Raw genomic sequence first — 20,645 nt, forward strand, 5'->3', positions numbered from 1 at the left:
TACATTCAGTACTGAAGTACAGTATTATTTTCTGGGGAAATGTACACCAAGCAACAACAGTTTTCAGGAAACAAAAGGCAATTATAAGAATAATGAAACAAGTGAGCAGCAGAAAACCATGCAAACCTTTCTTTAAAGATCTAAAGATCCTACCCCTTTCCTGCATTTATATACTGGAAGTAGTCATGCATATCAAAAAAAGTATGCTGAGAAAAGAAAACCTTTTTCCTAAAAACAAAAGTGTGCACGATTACAGTACCAGGTCAGACAGTGACATACATGTTAATCATTGTAACACCACATTATGCCAAAAAGGTGTGTATCATGCCGGAACAAAACTACACAACAGATTACCAAGACATATAAAATCTCTTCCTGAACTACAGAGCTTTAAAAATTCTGTGACAGCCTGCCTTCTGAAAAACTGCTACTATTCAATCTCACAGTATCTTATGCAAGAAAAAATGTAATATGTATCTTTAACTGTAGAAATAAATTATAAATATACAGTATTTTTAAAAAATTGTAATTATTAACTGTATAGATCCAATTTGTTATAAAAATTTAAATAATATATGTCTGACATTTGAAAAACCAATAGATAAAAAGGTCCAATATCCTGTGTACAATATATGTACTGAAAAAGAGATTTATATGGACAAATAAACAAACATTCTGTGATCATAATAGCACTGAAATGAAGGGCAAAACAGAAAAGGCCGAAATACTTATTGTATTTTTACAAGACTGTTTCACAGAGGAAGATTGCACTGAGAGCCTCCTTTAAATTGTCACAAGAATGACAAAGTGGCTGATACTGAAATAAGTGACCATGGGATAGAAAAGCAAATGAAATTGCTCAACAGAGAGAAGGCCATTGGACCTGACCGGATACCAATGCAATACTACAGAGAGTATGCAGAATAACTTGCCTCTCTTCTAGCAGCAGTGTACTGTAAGTCTATGATAACAGAAGAGCAAAGTGTTGCTCATGACTGGAAGAAAGCACAAGTAATTCCCATTTTCAAGAATGGTCATCAAACAGGTGCACAAATCTATAGGACCATATCTCCAATGCTGTAAGTTATAAAATTTTGTAACATATTTTTTGCTTGCATATTATAACATTTTGGGAGACTGAAAATCTCCTATTTAGGAATCAAGAGGGGTTCCAAAAACAATGACTGTGTGAAACCCGGCTTACTCTCTTTGTACACAAGACCAACAAGGCAATAGATACCAGCACACAGGTAGATGCTGTGTTCCTTGAATTGCATAAGGCAGTCCACACTGCGACCTAATGAACAAAATATGAGCCTACAGAATATCAGGCCAACTGGTTGATGGACTGAAGAGTTTCCAGCAAACGGAACACAGGATATCATTCTCAATGGAGAGAAGTCTTCAGACACAAAACTAACTTTGGGTGTACCCCCAGGGAGTGTTATAGATCCATTAATTTTCATGACGTACGTAAAGGACATAGCAAGACACAGGAAAATCACAATGTTAGAAAACTGTAGTGAAATGCAGGAAGATAATTGATGCTTGGTGCAATGAGTGGTAATTGATCCTGAAGGTAAATAAATGTAATGTATTGCTTGTACAGACAGAAAGGCCCTTTACTGTATGATTACACAATTGCAGGACAATCGCTGGAAGCAGTTGCTTCCATAAAATATCTAGAAATATGAGTATGGAGCAATTTGGAGTGGAACGACCACATAAAACTAATCACATGAAAGACGGACTGAAATACACTGGAAGAATCCTCAAGAAATATAGTCCATCAACAAAGCAGATAACTCATAAAACTTGTTTGACCAATACTTGAGTGTTGCTTGTCAATATGGGATCTGTACCAGATAGGATCAATAAAGGAAGTACAGAGGAAAGAAGAGCAGCCTGTTTCATTACAGGTTTATTTAGTAAGCATAAAAGCATCACAGAGATGATCAACCAACTCCAGTAGCAGATGCTATAAGAGAGGTGTTCTGCACCATGGTGGGGTTTACTGTTCCACACAGAGACTTACTGGAAATCATTCTTCCTGTGAACTATTTGTGGTTGGGACAGAATAGGGGTGAATTGACGGCAGTACAAAAAGTACCATCTGCCACACATCACAAGGTGGCTTGTGGAGCATAGATGAAGATGTCCTCCAGAAAATTCACAAACTGATAACAACTGTGGGAATCATTGTTTCTAAAATAAAACTGAAACAAACAAAAATAAACAAGATTGTGAACAAACAGAGGCTACAACAGTGGACCCACATTTTGGGGAACAAAGCAAATTTAATTTGATGAAAAATCCAGGATGGAATACTGACAATACATGAAAAGGACAGATTGCTATGCACCATATAGTGGAGATGTTGAGTCACAGACAGGCACAACAAAAAGAATCCTAAACAAGTAAGCTTTTTGGCCACAAGGCCTTCTTCTGAATTAGACAACAGACACATATACATTCTTGTAAATGCAATTCACACACTCACATGACCACTGTTTCTGGCCTCTCTTGAGTCCATCTCTCTCCTCACTCTTACCACTACCTAGATACCAATATTTTATGTACTTCCCAAGATGTATTGACCCAACAGCTCAAAATCTGCCTCATTATGACACCCCACACAAAGAATTTCTGCTTTTGTACACCAGAAACTTCAAATTACTGCCTGCCACATACCCTTATATCAAAGACCCTAGACACTTCTTCCAATGTCTAGTTGTTTTCTAGTCACTGTTGATTCCACATTTCTCTGCTAACAACCCATGGTCTTGCCACCATTGAAATTAACCTTTCCCAATGCCCAGATTGCTCCAAACCACATCTCCTTTCCTGGAAATAGTGACCACCTCTGCTCTCAACAACAACTTCCCCATTGAAGCTGCTTTCCCCACATACTTTTAATACCTTTTTTTCATCTGTTAACCAACCACAATGGAGCTCACCAACATCATTCAAGAGTGAAACAACAAAATAAAGTTTATATCAAGGCTTTAGCTAGGTCTCATTGTGTCCTAAAATGGGGAATAAAACTCTCATAAACGATGTCTGTACAGCCAAAGTGGTATTCCATTGTGCAATTAACCTATGCAACACCCTTATATGTCCCTATACATCTCTTAGTGCCAGTTCATCTCTACAGCTGAGTGGTCAGTGCGACAGAATGCCATGCAAAGGGTCCCAGGTTCGATTCCCAGCTGAGTCAGGGATTTTCTCCACTCAGGGACAGGGTGTTATGTTGTCGTCATCATCATCATCTCATCCCAATCAACACACAAGTTGCTGAAGTGGTGTCAAAAGACTTGCACCAGGTGACCAGCCTACCTGACAGAAGCCCCTTGCCACATGACATTTCATTTTTTCTGGTGTCAATCTCATGCTAAAGGGCCATAGCTTTGAGGATGAATCAGGTGCAAGTTTTGTCCCACTATCTCACATCCCAGCCTTGTCAAGGCATTTCTTTCCCTCTTAAATGAAAACTCATCTGTGAAAGCAGCATCATGTACAGCATTCAACATGTGAATGAACACAAATGAATTTTTTTGTCTGATGAATGACTGCTATCCTACTAAAGCATGCTACAGTTTCATGAGTGTTTTACAACTAATGCTATTCCTGTTCTATCCTTATCATCAGTTTTACTGGACCACACAGGTGGAAACTCATTCCATTACATATATTTCATTCTCACAACTATACTTCATCTCCACAGGCCTGGTCTTACATTTAACCCCCCCCCCCCCCCCCCCCTCTGACCACTCTCCCCCACTTTTCATCCTATTTCACTCTGCTTCCTCACACTGGTCTCTTATTATCCTTGTTACTTTTTTCCTCTACCATAGTTCACTCACTTGGAAACTTTGCTATCCTTTATCTCCTTCTCCTACTTTAAATCACCCCATATACTTTCTTTTTCCCCCTATGTTCATTTTCAATTTTATTAGCTCTGAAGAAGGACTTTGTTCACAAGCTAAGTAGTATTATTAATTTTTAAATGTCTCTCTACCACAAAATATTTATAAACTGGTACAAAACACTGAAGAGTTCTCAGAGATTAATCAAACATTTTTCAGGGTTACTGTTCTATTGTCATTTGTACTGTACCTGTATTTGCTCTCCATCTGGATACATTCATACAAACACTTGATGGCCTAATCATCCTTCCCCGTTGTCACATTACTTAGACATGTCAACCAGTTCCACTGACCCTGACCTTTGTTTCATCTTAAATCATCCATGCTCTACATTTACAATAGCTAAAGTAATGGGATTTTACCTTCAGAACTGAACTATGAGGTCTTGCAATAAAGAAATGGCACTGTTCAAATTTCTAAGGAATTATTTGAAGTGAGGTGTTACTGTATTGATGTTTTTGATGTTGAATTGCATCTTCAGACTATGTAAATTTGAATCAAAACTGGTCAGGTCAGTGGCAGAAGAGCAGTTTGCTACAAACATGTAAGATAACAGGCCGTAGTGTCACATGAAAACACATACCACTGCTATTGCACTGTTGTCTGTTGTATATGTGAACTGTGGGGAATTTTACCAAGAATTTTTCAACGAAAGGAGAGAAAACTGATTTGGAAATATGTGTCAAGGTAAGTCATCCATGGAGAAACAGTTAAGATTCTGCATAAAGCCATATAATATTTGACTGAATGTTCACTGAATGAAAAGTTGAAAATCAGTAAAAAAAATTGAATAATGCAGTGTGGAAATGGAAGGACTTGACTAGTGGGTGTGGATTGTGGTGATGTAACAATAGTAATAACAATAACAATAATAATAATAATAATAATAATAATAAAAGTGAATTTTATAACAATTATGAATGAAAGAATAATTTAATATTTGTGATAAATAATTATCAATGGATACAATTTAAATGTTAAACATAAATGACTTGCTGAGATAAGAGCATGCAGAGATGTTTTTACGGTCTTTTGCCAGTGGTCATGTCTGGTAAGGTCATGCAAAGTGCCATGTGTGAGTGTGGTGAGTAAGGTATTTGGGAATCTGTTTTAACATTCTTTTTTAGTCTCTTGCTGTGTGTCTGTGTGTGTGTGTGTGTATGTGTGTGTGTGTGTTAATTTGTTCATGGCATAATCTGTGTGTGTGTGTGTGTGTGTGTTTGTGTTTGTTTGTTTGTGTGTGTGTGTGTGTGTGTGTGCTGTGTGTCTGTGTGTGTATGTGTGTGTGTGTGTTAATTTGTTCATGGCATAATCTGTGTGTGTGTGTGTGTGTTTGTGTTTGTGTTTGTTTGTTTGTGTGTGTGTGTGTGTGTGTGTGTGTGTGTGTGTGTGTGTGGCAGGAATAGACTGCAGATGTGTGCAGCATTGTTTGGAATGGGTTCTACTTTGAAGATGACAAACCCTAATTGAACCTATTTCATAAGCACTTAAATCTGTAATATCAGTCTCAGATCTTTTGTGTAAGATCTTACACTCTACATTTTCTGGCTTACTGCAAGAATTCAACTGTAGCAAACTTCTTGTCCACTGCCATTGAGCTGATTAACTTTGATCGAACTTGTTACAGACAAGACAAAGGTCAATGAAGGGGGAAAAAAAGGAAGTTATGAACTAATATGCCACAGCAAATAATTTCTTAATAATGTGAATAATCTCATTTCTTTTTTGACTGAGCTTTGTGAAGTTATTGCTTTTGGCCTTTATAGAAGAATATAACATGTAAATACTGATCTGTTCACCAAACTATTTCATAAAGTAAACCGTTGTGCCCTATGTTAACAGTTTAATCTAAGTGACAATAGGCTTGCAAAACTTTGTTACAGAATTTGTGGCTTAACCGATGTGAAGAGGCTCTGGAGATCTTATGTTATATCCTTTTTGCTATTAACTGAACCTGTAACTAAATGAAATGTTACAGAACTTTTTAACCAGTATGGGGCTGTTACAAAGTGACACAGCAGATCAATTTATTAGAAAACTGGGAAGCATAGCTACAAACTGATACACCACTTACTAGTTGAGGAACTGTCTTCTTCTGCCGACCTTTCAGTATACAAAGACTTGTATTCTTCTTTTTGTGGGCCTTCCTTAAATGGTACATCATCCAGCTCCTAAGCCAAGAAAAGACATAGTACTTAAGGAAACAAAATTTAAAATACAACAGCATCCTTATTAACGTCAGCTGAAATGAATTAGGAACACAAAACATCATTATTGAATATATATGGCTTTCAGGTTTGGGGTCAGATCTAGTTGTGTAGTTCCTACAGTATTTCAATAAGACTCATTGTTGAAGATTGTTAATGTACTAAGAGATGTGGAGGAGATCATTAAGGACACAAAAGATGTATGTATCCTCAGCTTCCTTCTTCCTACCACAGAGCACAAAGGGAATAAAGGATTACAAAGGATGACCATATCTACCAGTGTAGCCACAATGTACTACCATTGCCAAAATGTGAACTAGCTGTGCTGTGTCTGAGTTTATACTGGATCCTTGTGCACTGGCAACTGGCATTTGATTACTGCAAGACACACATTTCAAACTGTAATCAGATGAAATCTGAGCATTTGTAGTTGGGGCCTCTGAAATGTAAATTTGTATGGGTTCTTGGTGACAGAAATCTCAAAAGAGGTGGTTGACAACAGGGTCTTCATCTTATCCTACTGTGCATGGTGCACTGCTCAGAAGCAACATACAGCTGGCATGGATTTTTAAAACTATCCTATGCATATGCAATAACTGTGAATGACAGAATTCTACATTATTGTGACAAGCCACATAATTTACAGACTTCCAAGTGAATTCTGGAATCCAATACACATGCCACAATGCTGAGACAATCGCTTCCAGGAAAAGCAAATGTTTTCAGTCATGTTGTATTCAGGGTGTCTTGTAGCCTTCATATAGTTGATAAATTACATATTTATTTATATATAAAGGTGTACGCTTTATGGCACATTCTCACATTAGTGTAAATGACACTAATGGTGCTTTATAATATTGGCAAAATATTTTGTTGTCAAAAATGCCCAAGATCTTGGTTGTTTTGTATCTTTACCTCTAATTTATGACATGTGTGTGATCTCTAATTTTGTTTCACCCATTGCATCTCTGGATGAGGATATTTGTAACCTTTTTTTTTTTTTTTTTTTTTTTTTTTTTTTTTTTTTTTTTTTTTTTTTTAGTCTGGTTGTTTCATTTAGAATACCATGCAGACTTGTTTTCATGTAAGTAAAAATTTATAGTTCCTCAAGAATATTCAAATATTTGTAGAACTGACATGCAGTGTGTTATGTCTGTTGTTTTGTGATTTTGCTCTCTCAGATGTGTAGTGACTGCTGATGGATTGCCTTAACTGCAGCTTGTATGTTGTTGGAATCTAATTTCAAAATTTCACCAATGTATATTTCTTCACATTTTAATTCATAAGCCAGGGCTGTAAATTTTGTTTGGTTGTTCTAATAAGTGGTACATTCACGTTATTACTGTTTTCTCTGATCTGAATCCAATTTTTAGATTTGTTTGCTGTAGGACATGCTGAATTTAGCATTAGATAACAGGAGACACATTTAAGGGGACTGGTCCATGAATACCAGGGGAAACCTTGAAAAAATTGTCAGTTTTCTAAACAGTGTAACTCAAAGAATAAGATTTGTAAGCCCATATAATGCTTACCATTTTTAAGACATCTTTTGGCAACATTTTCATGTATGAACCACAGCTTTAGCTCTCACACTTTTTATTTATTTATTTATTTATTTTTTTTGCCAGTGAAATAAACCATGCTAATTATTTATGTACATCATAGGTACACATTACTCAAAATACAAACAAAGTAGAACATTTATTTTTTCCTGTAAGTTCGTTACACTTTTATCTTTAAAACAGACTATTGAAGAGATGGTGATGTCATAAACTGTGGTACTAAAAGATTTTAAGTATGATGATAAAAATTTTGGAAATGAATTCATGGTTTTTCTTCAAAAAAGCATTTTACTTTCAAAGTTAAGTCACAAGAGTAGTCTACATTTTAGTTAAGCATGTTTTAAGACAGTATACAAAATTTCAACTACCATTAATAGTTTTTAGCCATAGTGTACCAGAACATGAAATAATTTAACTTTTGGGAAATTCAAGTTAAACATTGCTTTTTCTATTTAACTTGCATGGCACTAATGCACCCTAAGTCCATATTCATCTTGTTTCCCATGTTGTTCTTCCTCCCTTCTCTTTCTCACACTACTTCTTATTCTTGCTTCTTTGGTGGCTTCCAACACTGATTTTTCTGCTTCGAAGAGTCTCCTTTGTTCAATGGCTTTTAGAGCTCTATGCATATTTAGTCCACCAAGCACTCCCATCAGTTCCATAACATTAAGCCTTGACACTACACTGTCACTGAAACATAGAACAGCACCCAGCACACCTATTTTCAAAGTTTTTAGCCCCGCTACAACAATTTTTGGGATCCGTTCCCATATAAAATTGTTCAAACTTCCATTTAGATTTTGAGTCCTACAATGTAAACATTTCTCTTATAATCTTGTGTCACTAAGATTCTTATATAAAGGTTTTATAACTTCCATTATAGCTCAAAAATGCACTAAAAGAAATATAATTCGATATACTTGGACTATGCGAAGTAAAGATAAAAGGGGAAGCCATCATAGAGAAATCAAATGGCGATCTGCTGTATTATAAGTGATCAACGCCAGAACAAAGAGGGATAGGCTTCATCATCAAAAGCAACTCAAAATCATCCATACAAGAATTAATGGAACTGTCGGAAAGCATAGCAGCTTTGAAAATTATCACACAAAGTCATCAAATAACAATCATACAAATATACGCCCCAACAGAAACGAGTACCGATGAAGAAGTAGAAGATTTCTATGAGAAACTAGATGACACCTTAGAGAGGCATCAATCACCAATAAACCTAATAATTGGAGATTTCAACAGTAAAGTCGGCCCCCGCAGTAATGATGATGAAGAACCAGTCGGACCACACAGCTTTGGAACAAAGAACAGGTGAGGAGAAAGAATGGTACAATTTGCTCAAGAACACAAACTGAAAATAACCAACACCTTCGTCAGGAAAAATCAAAACCAAAGATGGACTTGGTGCTCACAAGATGACAAGACGAGAAATGAAATAGATTACACTCTAATGGACAAACAAAACGTAATAAAGAACATCCAAGTAATCTCACAATTAAAATTTAGAACAGACCATAGAATGATGAGGGCAAAAATAAAAATTCCAAAGAAACGAAGAAATGTAGGAAAAGCAAGCAAACCAGAAATAGAAAAACTGAACAGAGCCAAATTTAAACAAGAACTACAGAAGCAACTACAACAAGCAAATATCAATACAAACCAAAGCACTCAAGAAATGTATAATGCACTACAAAAATGCATATAGCAAGCTAACAAGGACACAAGCAAAGACGAGCAAATGAAGAAAAGTCGAACCAAATTAAGCCACAGTACAGTACAGCTAATCAACCACAGATAGATAATGTCAAAAACCAGAGATATTTCAGACAGGAATAAAGAAGAATATGCAAAACAAGACAAAATAACAAAAAGGGAAATAAAGAAACATATCTGTGAGCACCAATCAGCAACAATGAGACAAATACCAGAAACATACAAATCAATTAGAAAAGAGAGGATAAGCGTCCAGGGCGGGAGCAATGGATACTAGGAATGAAGAATCAAGCATAAGAACATCTAAACACAAAAGAGGATATAATCAAATCAGCAACAGAATTCTACAAAGCAATTTGCACAAGTTCTCTACCAAACAAAGCCACTGACCACAACCCTATTGATCCAGATCCAAACACCAGTGAAACCATACCCACTACAACACACAGCGAGGTTAGAACACCCATCACTGAATTGAAAAATGGGAAGTCATCTCTGTTGGGTTGGGTTGTTTGGAGGAAGAGACCAAACTGCGAGGTCATCGGTCTCATTGGATTAGGGAAGGACAGGGAAGGAAGTTGGCCATGCCCTTTCAAAGGAACCATCCCGGCATTTGCCTGGAGCGATTTAGGGAAATCACGGAAAACCTAAATCAGGATGGCTGGATGCGGGATTGAACCATCGTCCTCCCGAATGTGAGTCCATTGTGCTAACCACTGTGCCAGCTCGCTTGGTACGTCATCTGGAGAAGACAACATATACAATGAGCTCTTAAAAGAAGCCCAAGATCTCCTAATACCAAACATTACAGAAGTGTTCAACAAAATCATACAAACCGAAGACATTCCGGACCAGTGGAAAACAAGTACGATTGTACTTTTGCACAAAAAAGGTACAAAAGATGACACAAACAATTATAGACTCATAAGCCTGATGTCTAACCTATATAAACTGTTCATGAAAATACTAACAAGGCAGTTAACAAAAACACTAGGTGAGAACCAACCCTCAGAAGAGGCAGGATTTAGGGTTCCACAAAGGATTTAGCACAGTGGATCATATTCAAACCATTAATCAGATAATAGAAAAATCGGGCAATTGCCACCTCAAAATATACCTTGCTTTTGTTGATTACAGCAAAGCATTTGATACCATCGAACACCCAAGCATACTTCAAGCACTAAGAAATCAAGGAGAAGAAGCAAAATACATCCAATTACTAAGAAACATTCAAAACAACAGCTTCGCTAGAGTTAAAACTGGAAAGAAAGGCCAATCTTTACATGTGGAAAGAGAAGTTAGACAAGGGGATGCCATCTCCCCAAAACTATTTACCTGCATACTGGAGAACATATTCAGGAAACGAAAATGGAATAAGAAAGATGGAATATGCCTCAAAGGCAAGAGACTAACAAATGTGAGATTCACTGACGACATAGTCCTCTTCACCAAAACTGCAAGGGAACCGCAATCAATGCTTCAGGAACTTAACACACAAAGCAAGATGGCAGGTCTCACAATGAACAAATCTAAAACACAAGTAATGACAAATAGATTAGAAACCCCAATATATCTTGAAGGAATGGAACTAATGTGTACATCACAATACATATACCTAGGCCAAACAATTTTCTTTAACAACAAAATGGAAAAAGAAATAAAATGAATAGTTTCCTTAGCTTATAAAGTTTTCTGGGCCTTAAAGTTCATATTGCCAGACAGAACCCTAAATAGGAGGCCCAAAATGGAGGCATTTGAAAGCTGCATTTTTCCCATGTTATTATATGGATGTCAGACATATATCTTCTCAGACCCAAAGAGAGAAACACTCCACAGGTATGCCAAAGGAAAATGCAGAGGAACATCCTTGGCATCTCTCTGAAAGACAGAATATCAAACATCTCAATATACGAGATGTCAGCAGCAATAGACATAGCACAACAGGCTATGAAGACCAAATGGAAATGTGGCAGTCACGTGGCGAGGCTGCAAGACGACAGATGGACAGCACAAGCTACCACATGGGACCCCTACATCGGCAAGAGACTCACAGGAAGACCAAGGCGGAAATGGTTGGACTTATTCAGAAAACAAGCATGAAGACAGTGGACCAGCATAGCCAGAAACAGAAAGGAATGAAAAGAACTAGAACTACAACTAAAAGATCAAGTGTAATTCAATGTGTAGTGTGCATTAAGTGCGGTACCCTCTTATGCGGACTAGCTCACTGTGTTAGTCTTTAAAAGCAGCTACCCATACTTTTAGGAGGCATTTGCCCACAATCAGACAATACAGGCTATTTTCATTCATTCATTCACTATAACAAATGGCAAAGAATGTTTTATGGTTGTAGGTCTCATCTTGAGTAACATTCCTCTGGTAGCAACACCATGAAACACTGCCAGGTGGGTAGAGCACATGACACGGGTTGTCATCTGTGGAAGATTTTTGAAAGAAGGTAGCCCGTACTGCCTTTTTCATTCCCTCAAGGTCATTTTTATGTTGTCTTATGGCTTGTCCATAATAATGCTGTAACCTGTCTATTTCTTTATCTGTAAGCCGACCATGTCCACTAATGCACATACCATCAGCTAATTTCTTTCCCTTCAAAGTCCTTTTCAAATTTCTCAGTCTGGTATGTAACTTTTTTCTGGACATGTCCAAAGCATTCCATTTTTTCAATTTTTGTGTCAGCATAAGGTTTGGAGTCACAAACTTTTTGGTACCCTTTTGAGTCTTCATCTTCTATGTAAGATGTATACATCACACCATATTTCTCCACTAACCTGTGAAATATCTTCACAATACATTCAGATTCCATCCCTCCACTATAACCACTAAAATTAATCAAACAAGTACGATATTCAGTTACCCTAGTACAGCCACGACAGTGCTTGGTAATACATTTCACATCAATGACTTTGTCATTATCCAAGGAGGTAGCTGTCACTACACCATTTAGGGAACTATGGTCTCTTCATTGCCAGGATGCATTCAGGGCTGCAGACAGACATGTGTTGCTGTCATTCATGTCTACACTTCCCTGAGCAGCATTTTTCATACTATCATTTGCTCCTTCTTCTGAAGTCTGTAGAGTAATTTTATTGTACCTCTCAAATCTTATAGGGGGAGGTAAGTCCATAAAAGCAAGAAAATTTGTACAATTCTCTACTATTTGCCTATACACCTCATAGGATAAGCAAATTTAATATTGCTATTACACACTCTTTTAGTTACAACACAAGTATAACCACATTCGCTTAAATCACAGAAATTACAAACAAATCTTAATTTTAATGCACAACTTTTCTAGCACCTATCTCCTCAACTACCCTCACACCACTACTGCCACATCCTTAAACTGCAAAATTTTATTTATTAGTTCAGATAGAGCAGAGAGTTCCACAATAACACAACCTGAATCAAAAGCTGGTGTCTCTATATTATCAGCATTAATACTATCAAGCCTATTGTCCAAATATTTCAGTTTTAGTTTGGAAGCACTTGGAGTAGTTGAGAAGCTAATTCAAGTGTTGTATCACATTATATATCAGTATTAGCACTGTTAATCCATTTGGTGAACCGCTTTCCACAAAATTTGCATTGTTTAGCACTGAACTTCTTAAGTCTTCCCATTGCTTTCAAGTGGAATAAGAAACTCACGCACACAATAAGCAACTGACACACACAATTACTTCACTGTAAACAAAATATTCATGCCAAAACAACAGCAAACAATGACTAGACTCTCTGTATAAACAAAAGGTAAGCAGCTGCAAAGCTTTTCCAGGTTAGCCAAAACAAAAAAAAAAAAAAAAAAAAAAAAAGGACTAAAAAGTCATAAAAACGAAACAAATAACGGCAAAACTTTATTTTTAACAGAGCTGACTGTGTGCCATGGGAATGTTGTGGTGTGTGCAACCACTTTTAAATTCCCCCAATTTTGGTATTTTCTGTGGTCCATTTTCTTGGAAGTAAACTTTTCCTCGTCAGAAAAGCACAGAAAATTTTTAAGACAAAAATTAAAAAAAAAAAAAAAAAAAAAAAGTATCGATTTTTTGACATTCACATACAAGTCCCCTTAATACTGTGCCCATTTAGGATTCTTACAATTGTTATTGAGGCTAAAGTTGGCAATGATGATGTCCCACAGGGTATTGTTTCTTCTTGGTACTCTTGTTGCTGAATATACTCCAGCAAAACTTTGAGGCAAAGCAGTCTTTTGGGATATTTAATCTGCTTAGTTCTGAGGCTTTTATGTTTCCTGAAGCAAGTTGTTACATATCAATATGATGTGTTCCCAGAAGTCAAGTGCTTAAAAATCCAATCACAGAGTGATTTTAACTCAGGGCATTTACATACAAATCACATACACAGTGTTTTAGAATTCAATTTGGTTCCATTATAACAATACACCTATAAACGGCAGTTCACTGCCCTTTTATATCTCCATTTTCAATTATTTATTGAGCTAACAGTTATAGAAAAGATGAAATATATTAGTCTATGACAAACAGAAGAATCATACATATACAAAAAGCCTGTGTCTCTAAAAATAATGAGCTGCAGAGCCTTTTTTTTTTGAGAGGGTAAAGACAAACTTTGTCTATCACGGGAGAATGAAGTTTATTCACAACAACAGTGTTGATCTGTTTAGAATAACAAATGCAAATTAAAAAGTATGTAGAAATGAGAATATGTCAGCATATTTGCACACAATTATCAAGGCTGTTTCCAGTGAGCAACAGTGAACAATTCAACACTTGTATGACAATATATAATTTTTGAAAATTACTCCAACAACAAAAGATTTTAACTGTATGGACATCAGCTGCCCTTCGTAATACTGAGTCTCTTACTTGGTGGTTGACTTCAGTGCCAGAGAACACAAATATCACATTCACTATTTTTCAAGGTGATAAATAGAAACTTAAGAGCTGCTCTCTTCTTCAGAAAGCCAAGTTGTTAAGGTAAGCCCTTGCCAGTTGGGACTCAGTTTAATTGGTAATCCGAAATATCAGTGAGGCACTCAGTAGATAGTAAAGTTATACTCAGGTTGTGAAGGTATGACAGTGCTATTAATAAAAGCTGCAGATAGGTTGTATTAGTAAAATTACATTTGAGAATTGATCAAGTCTATCAATAGATTACAGGGTAGATCATAAATATTTGGATGAAGTTGGCTTGGATATATCAATGTATCAGAGCTCATCAGGATGCATTCTCTCAATCCACTGAGTTATAATGCTACCAGAAGAAAAGCTCTCCATTGAAGTTGTATTAAAACTGGCAGCAGATGTCTTCACCATATTAAAGCATTAAAGATATGACACTACATGGTGCCAAGATTTTATTGATTCGATATGGACAAAAGGCTTGTAACAAAAATGCACTCAAATATTCTTGCTATAAGTATAGAACAAATTTCAAAACATAACCATTTTAATATTTTTAATTGCTTAAATAATATGTCAAGACTGTTCTGTATTGTATTTATTGGTCCTGTTGTCTACAAAAGCATCTTTTGCATAAGACATCGGACAAGTCACATTATAAGCACACTTCTGAAAGTGATTTCTAGGCATACTTATTTAATGTTACAATAAAACACTTTACATCTTAAGTATTTATGCAACACACTTTACAAATTTAAATATTCTTCAATGGAGTAAAATCAGTGATGCTGTAAATAGGATTTTACAGATTTTCCAAAGGTTTTGACCTCAGTAATAGCTTTTATGTTTTCAGGAAGTTTGTTATAAACTTTAACTCTCATGTGGAAAGTACCTCTTTGGCACAGAGATGTGTTGATTTGGGTTATATGTAAATTTTTGATTTGTCTTGTAAAGTGATCATGCATGTCAAGGTTTTTTGCAGTCTGCAGTCCTTACCTATTATATTTATTTTAAAGAATATGAGGATTTCTATGATGTATACACATGGTACTGGAGGAATACCAGATATCTAGATATCGGAAACAGAGCCTGTAGGTTTGCATCCAAATAAGATTGTAATGGCCCTCTTTGGTAGTTTGAAAGTGCCATCACCTGTTTTAGAGTTTCGCCAGAAAGTAACTCCATATTTAAGGGGAGAATTGAAGTAGGCATGATACAAATTCATTACTGTTTTCTCACTACAGCATGATTTTAGTGACCAAAGAAGATAACATGTCTTGCTCAGTTCTGCATTAGGGTATTCAATATGCTTATCCGATTTTACATTGCTCACACAGCCAAGCACTAGGAATTTGGCTTCAGTACTGTTACTAACTATTTTGTTACTGATAGAGACCAATGGGATAAAACTGTCCATGTTTGGAGCATTGTGAAAATTTAGTGAAATGGTTTTTTTACTGTTTATTACAAGTTGATTATTCTGTGCCCAGCTGCTAAGCCGTTTTGTGACATTGTTTACTGATTGCTGTAATTGTTCTTTGCTGTCTCCTTTTATTAGGAAGGTGGTGTCATTTGCAAATGAGATTGTTTTATGTGCATCCACATTTAAACTGAGATCATTTACACATGGAAGGAAGAGAAGACATCCCATTACTGATCCTTGGGCTCACATTTGTACTGAGATCATTTATATATGGAAGGAACAGAAGGCATCCCATTCTTGACCTCTTATTTCTGAATCCATGTTGTTCACTGCATAGGATATTGTTTTTATTTATAAATTTTGTAGGTTTGTCTTACATAGCTTTCCTAATACTTTTGAAATGCAGGAGAAAATAATGGTATAATAGTGATTAACCAAAAAAGCTGAGAATATATGACTATGTCTTCCATGGCAGAGTGGAATTTTATATTAATTATGACTGAGCAGTATCTACAAACAGTGGACCCTTCTGGTATTAAATTGAGTGCTGATTCATAAAGGAGATTGTGTAGAAAATATGCATATGCATAGGAAGATACTCGAGGTTTGACTAAAGAGTAATGCCTCCACCTTCGTAACTCTTCAAAAGTTGGCAGCATTGGTATGTGGCAGGTACTGGCTTGTTCCATAGCCTCTTCTCTGCAGCTCCAATTGGCGGGAAGCTTTAGCATTGAACAGTTATGTTGTTACAATGTTAAGTATGGAACCCTGCACAGATGGTCAGTCAATGCAATTTAAGCAACATGCAGTCATTGAATCTTTTCCAGAATATTCCCTTCAAATTTCTTTGCTTTGTATAGACCTTCTATATATTGCTCCCTATATCAGCCTTCAATTATTTGCTACAAAGGTTTCCTTTATTTTCCTACAGGCAGCAACTATCTTTCCCATAGTCATGATTCCTTCCACAGTTTTGTATTTCTCCTCTAGTCAATCCTGCTGTGCCATTATACACACTTTGTCAATCTCAGTTTATAGACATCTGTTCTCCCTTTTACTGAATTCATTTTCTGAATTTTTCTATAATATTCTTTCATGAATTTTATTTAATAAATCATTTGTTTTTCATGGAATGCTACAGGGGCTTATCTTTGATGCCTATTTAATCCTCTGCTGCCTTTACTTTGTCTTCTCTCATCTTATATTGTATTCTTTTCTTCTGTTTCAACTCTTTGTTGCCTATTGCACCCTTTGAAACTCTCAGCAACCACTAGTTCTTTCAGTGTATCTAGGTTCCATTTCATTAATTTATTACCTTTCTGAAATTTCTGCAGTTTTAATTTGCAGTTAGTAAATAATAGATTTAATAAGAATTCACATCCTACAAATGTTTTGCAGTTTATATTTTGGTTTTAAAATTTTTGTCTTAACCATTACATAATCTATCAGAAACCTTCTGATGGCTTCTGGTCTCTTCCATGTTTACATGTTTTCATGATTCTTAAACAAACGTGTATGTAAAATTCCGTCAAGCAGCTTCTCCTCTTAATTCTTCCCCTCACACCCCCCATTCCTTGTCCATGTTATACTACTTTGCCCTCTCTTTCTTTTTCTGCTATTGAATTCCGGTTTCCTGTCATAATTCAATTTTTGTCTCCCTTTACAAATTAAATAATATTTTTTATTTCATCACTTATTTTTTCAGTCTCTGCACTATCTGTGGAACTAATAGTTACATTGTTGTTGTTGTGATCTTCAGTCCTGAGACTGGTTTGATGCAGCTCTTCATGCTACCCTATCCTGTGCAAGTTTCTTCATAGGCACGTACAATTCTATTAGTCTGGTGGGTCTTGGCTTTTTGTCTGTTTTCGCTATGATAAAGCTTTCATTATGCCATTCATATTGCCAAACAGTGACCAAGAGACATCTGGACCACCCATTGCTGAACGTGCTGCCCAACACAATGTGCTTCACTTCAATGACTGCTTCACAGCCTGCGCCATCTGGATTCTTCTTATCAGCCACAGCTTTTCTCAATTTAAGGCAGGAACTCTTCTGACAACATATCCTTCATTCCTGTAATTCCCTTGGTCTCAATCTTTATTAGTCTCTGTACTCCACCTACCTATCACCTTCCCTGCTTCCATTCCAACACTGCATACACACTTACACCTCCTACTCCACCAACAAACCTACAGTCTTTGCCCTTCTCTACATCTCTTCCCCCCCCCCCCCCCCCCCCCCCCCCCTCTCACCTAGCAGCCCATTCTGTCTCCACCATATCCCTGCATGCTCTCACAAGCAGCACATCACTTCCCCACTCCCACCCTGCCATCCCTTCCACTCACCGCCCCATGCCTCCTCTCCACCTCCTACCCCAGATTACCACACATGTCAGCAGCCACAGAGACAATAGCAATGTGTGTGTGTGTGTGTGTGTGTGTGTGTGTATGTGTGTGTGTGTGTGTGTGTGTGTGTGTGTGTGTGTGTGTGTGTGTATGTGTGTGTGTGTGTGCGCGCGTGCATTCTAATTCAGAAGAAGGACTTTGTTGTACAGAAGTTTAAATGTTAGCTGTCTTTCCACTGTGGTTGTCTGCAACTCAACATCTCTTCTATGTAGTAAGTAGCAATCTAGCCTTTTCATATTGTTATCTAGGACTTTACACTGCTTAACTGCTACCTACATGTTTCTTAATACATTCTCTAGAACATTTTTGGTTCAGCTGGTAAATAGTGATCAGCTACGCAATTGGCAGTGTGTGTTTTGTCTCAATTCCTAGTGCCATGACTGACTGCTGATGTAGCATGAATAATTGCACTATCCGGCAGAGTTTACGAGTGGAAATATAATTTATATTACAATATGACAACACGCAACTCTGTACAGATGTGATGTATCTGTTTTTTTTTTTTTTTATGATACATTTTGGGTTGATATGATCCCTATATATATATCACATCAGTTGGATACACAGATAATGTGTCAGCACTCCAACCACCAACTCCCAACTGACTGGAGAAACATTCAAACAATTCCATTGTCAGTTGGCACTTGATGGTTGGAGTGCTGACACATTATCTGCATATCCAGTTAAGCTGGCAACTGATGTTATATATATAGGGATCATATCAACCCATACCGCATCAACAACAGCCTGAAGATGACACACTGAAGCATTGAAACTGGTTGCAACAAAATGAAATAAAATCATAAGGACAGCTGTAGGTGTTTTAATTTGTCACAATTATTCATAGTTGGTTGTGTTATTCTGTATGTTGTAATTTTATTTCCTGTGATGAATTCGCTGATTTCAGCAAATAATGCCAATGATTATATGATGCCTAATATGATGTAAATGCTTTTATGTGAATAAGTAACATTTTATTACATCTACATCTACATTTATACTCAGCAAGCCACCCAACGGTGTGTGGCGGAGGGCACTTTACGTACCACTGTCATTACTTCCCTTTCCTGTTCCAGTCGCGTATGGTTTGCGGGAAGAACGACTGTCTGAAAGCCTCCATGCGCGCTCTAATCTCTCTAATTTTACATTCGTGATCTCCTCGGGACGTATAAGTAGGGGGAAGCAATATATTCGATACCTCATCCAGAAACGCACCCTCTCAAAACCTGGCGAGCAAGCTACACCGCGATGCAGAGCGCATCTCTTGCAGAGTCTGCCACTTGAGTTTGTTAAACATCTCCGTAACGCTATCACGGTTACCAAATAACCCTGTGACGAAACGCGCCGCTCTTCTTTGAATCTTCTCTATCTCCTCCGTCAACCCGATCTGGTAAGGATCCCACACTGATGAGCAATACTCAAGTATAGGTCGAACGAGTGTTTTGTAAGCCACCTCCTTTGTTGATGGACTACACTTTCTAAGGACTCTCCCAATGAATCTCAACCTGGTACCCACCTTACCAACAATTAATTTTATATGATCATTCCACTTCAAATCGTTCCGCACGCATACTCCCAGATATTTTACAGAAGTAACTGCTACCAGTGTTGGTTCCACTATCATATAATCATACAATAAAGGATCCTACTTTCTATGTATTCGCAATACATTATATTTGTCTATGTTAAGGGTCAGTTGCCACTCCCTGCAACAAGTGCCTATCCACTGCAGATCTTCCTGCATTTCGCTACAATTTTCTAATGCTGCAACGTCTCTGTATACTACAGCATCATCTGCGAAAAGCCGCATGGGACTTCCGACACTATCTACTAGGTCATTTATATATATTGTGAAAAGCAATGGTCCCATAACACTCCCCTGTGGCACGCCAGAGGTTACTTTAATGTCTGTAGACGTCTCTCCATTGATAACAACATGCTGTGTTCTGTTTGCTAAAAACTCTTCAATCCAGCCACACAGCTGGTCTGTAAACAACTCTAATACAAAACGAAACAAAAAATCAGAAAACTAAACAAAAAATCAAGGTCACGTGCAGTAAGACGCGTACAGCGGCAGAGACTAAGTGCGAATCAAGGTCAAGCGCTTTAAAACGCGTACACCAACAAATAACATACTATACAAATGCAGTAGCGTGGGATTTTGTTAACCTTTTTATCAGATAATAGGTCAGTGATAGTTTAGTCATGTAATGCTCTTCATATGTTTTTTCAATTGGTCTGCAGGAACGAGATGATGGTTTGCAGGCCAAAACTGGTTGTTAAATAAAGAAATTTTATCAGCAGCTCTTGACAGTAATCATGACATTCTTCAACTAACTGTTTCTGTTTCTAAATTCTCTAACCTTACTATCTGATTAAAGGATTTAACATTCCACTTTTGACCTCAAGAATGTCAGATTTATATTTTCTGATGATAACATCCTTCTGAGCAGTCCCAAATGGGAGACTATTTTAACCCACAAATATTCCTTCATCAAT

At 37.0% G+C, this 20,645-nt stretch overlaps 1 protein-coding gene across 6 annotated transcripts in view; it reads right to left on the bottom strand.

Annotated features, from left to right (window-relative positions):
• Positions 1-20,645, bottom strand: part of LOC126474141 (axotactin) — a 557,260-nt gene that overhangs the window by 66,638 nt on the left and 469,977 nt on the right. For all 6 annotated transcript variants that reach the window (XR_007586577.1, XR_007586576.1, XM_050101588.1 and 3 more), the window contains one exon: positions 6,001-6,097. Coding sequence is in view for 4 of the 6 variants with exons in the window: in XM_050101588.1 (XP_049957545.1) it covers positions 6,001-6,097 (97 nt within the window). In the remaining 2 variants the exon portion in view is untranslated. The remainder of the gene's footprint in view (positions 1-6,000; positions 6,098-20,645) is intronic.

This window comes from Schistocerca serialis, chromosome 4 (genome assembly GCF_023864345.2).
Source record: "Schistocerca serialis cubense isolate TAMUIC-IGC-003099 chromosome 4, iqSchSeri2.2, whole genome shotgun sequence".
NCBI lineage: Eukaryota > Metazoa > Arthropoda > Insecta > Orthoptera > Acrididae > Schistocerca > Schistocerca serialis.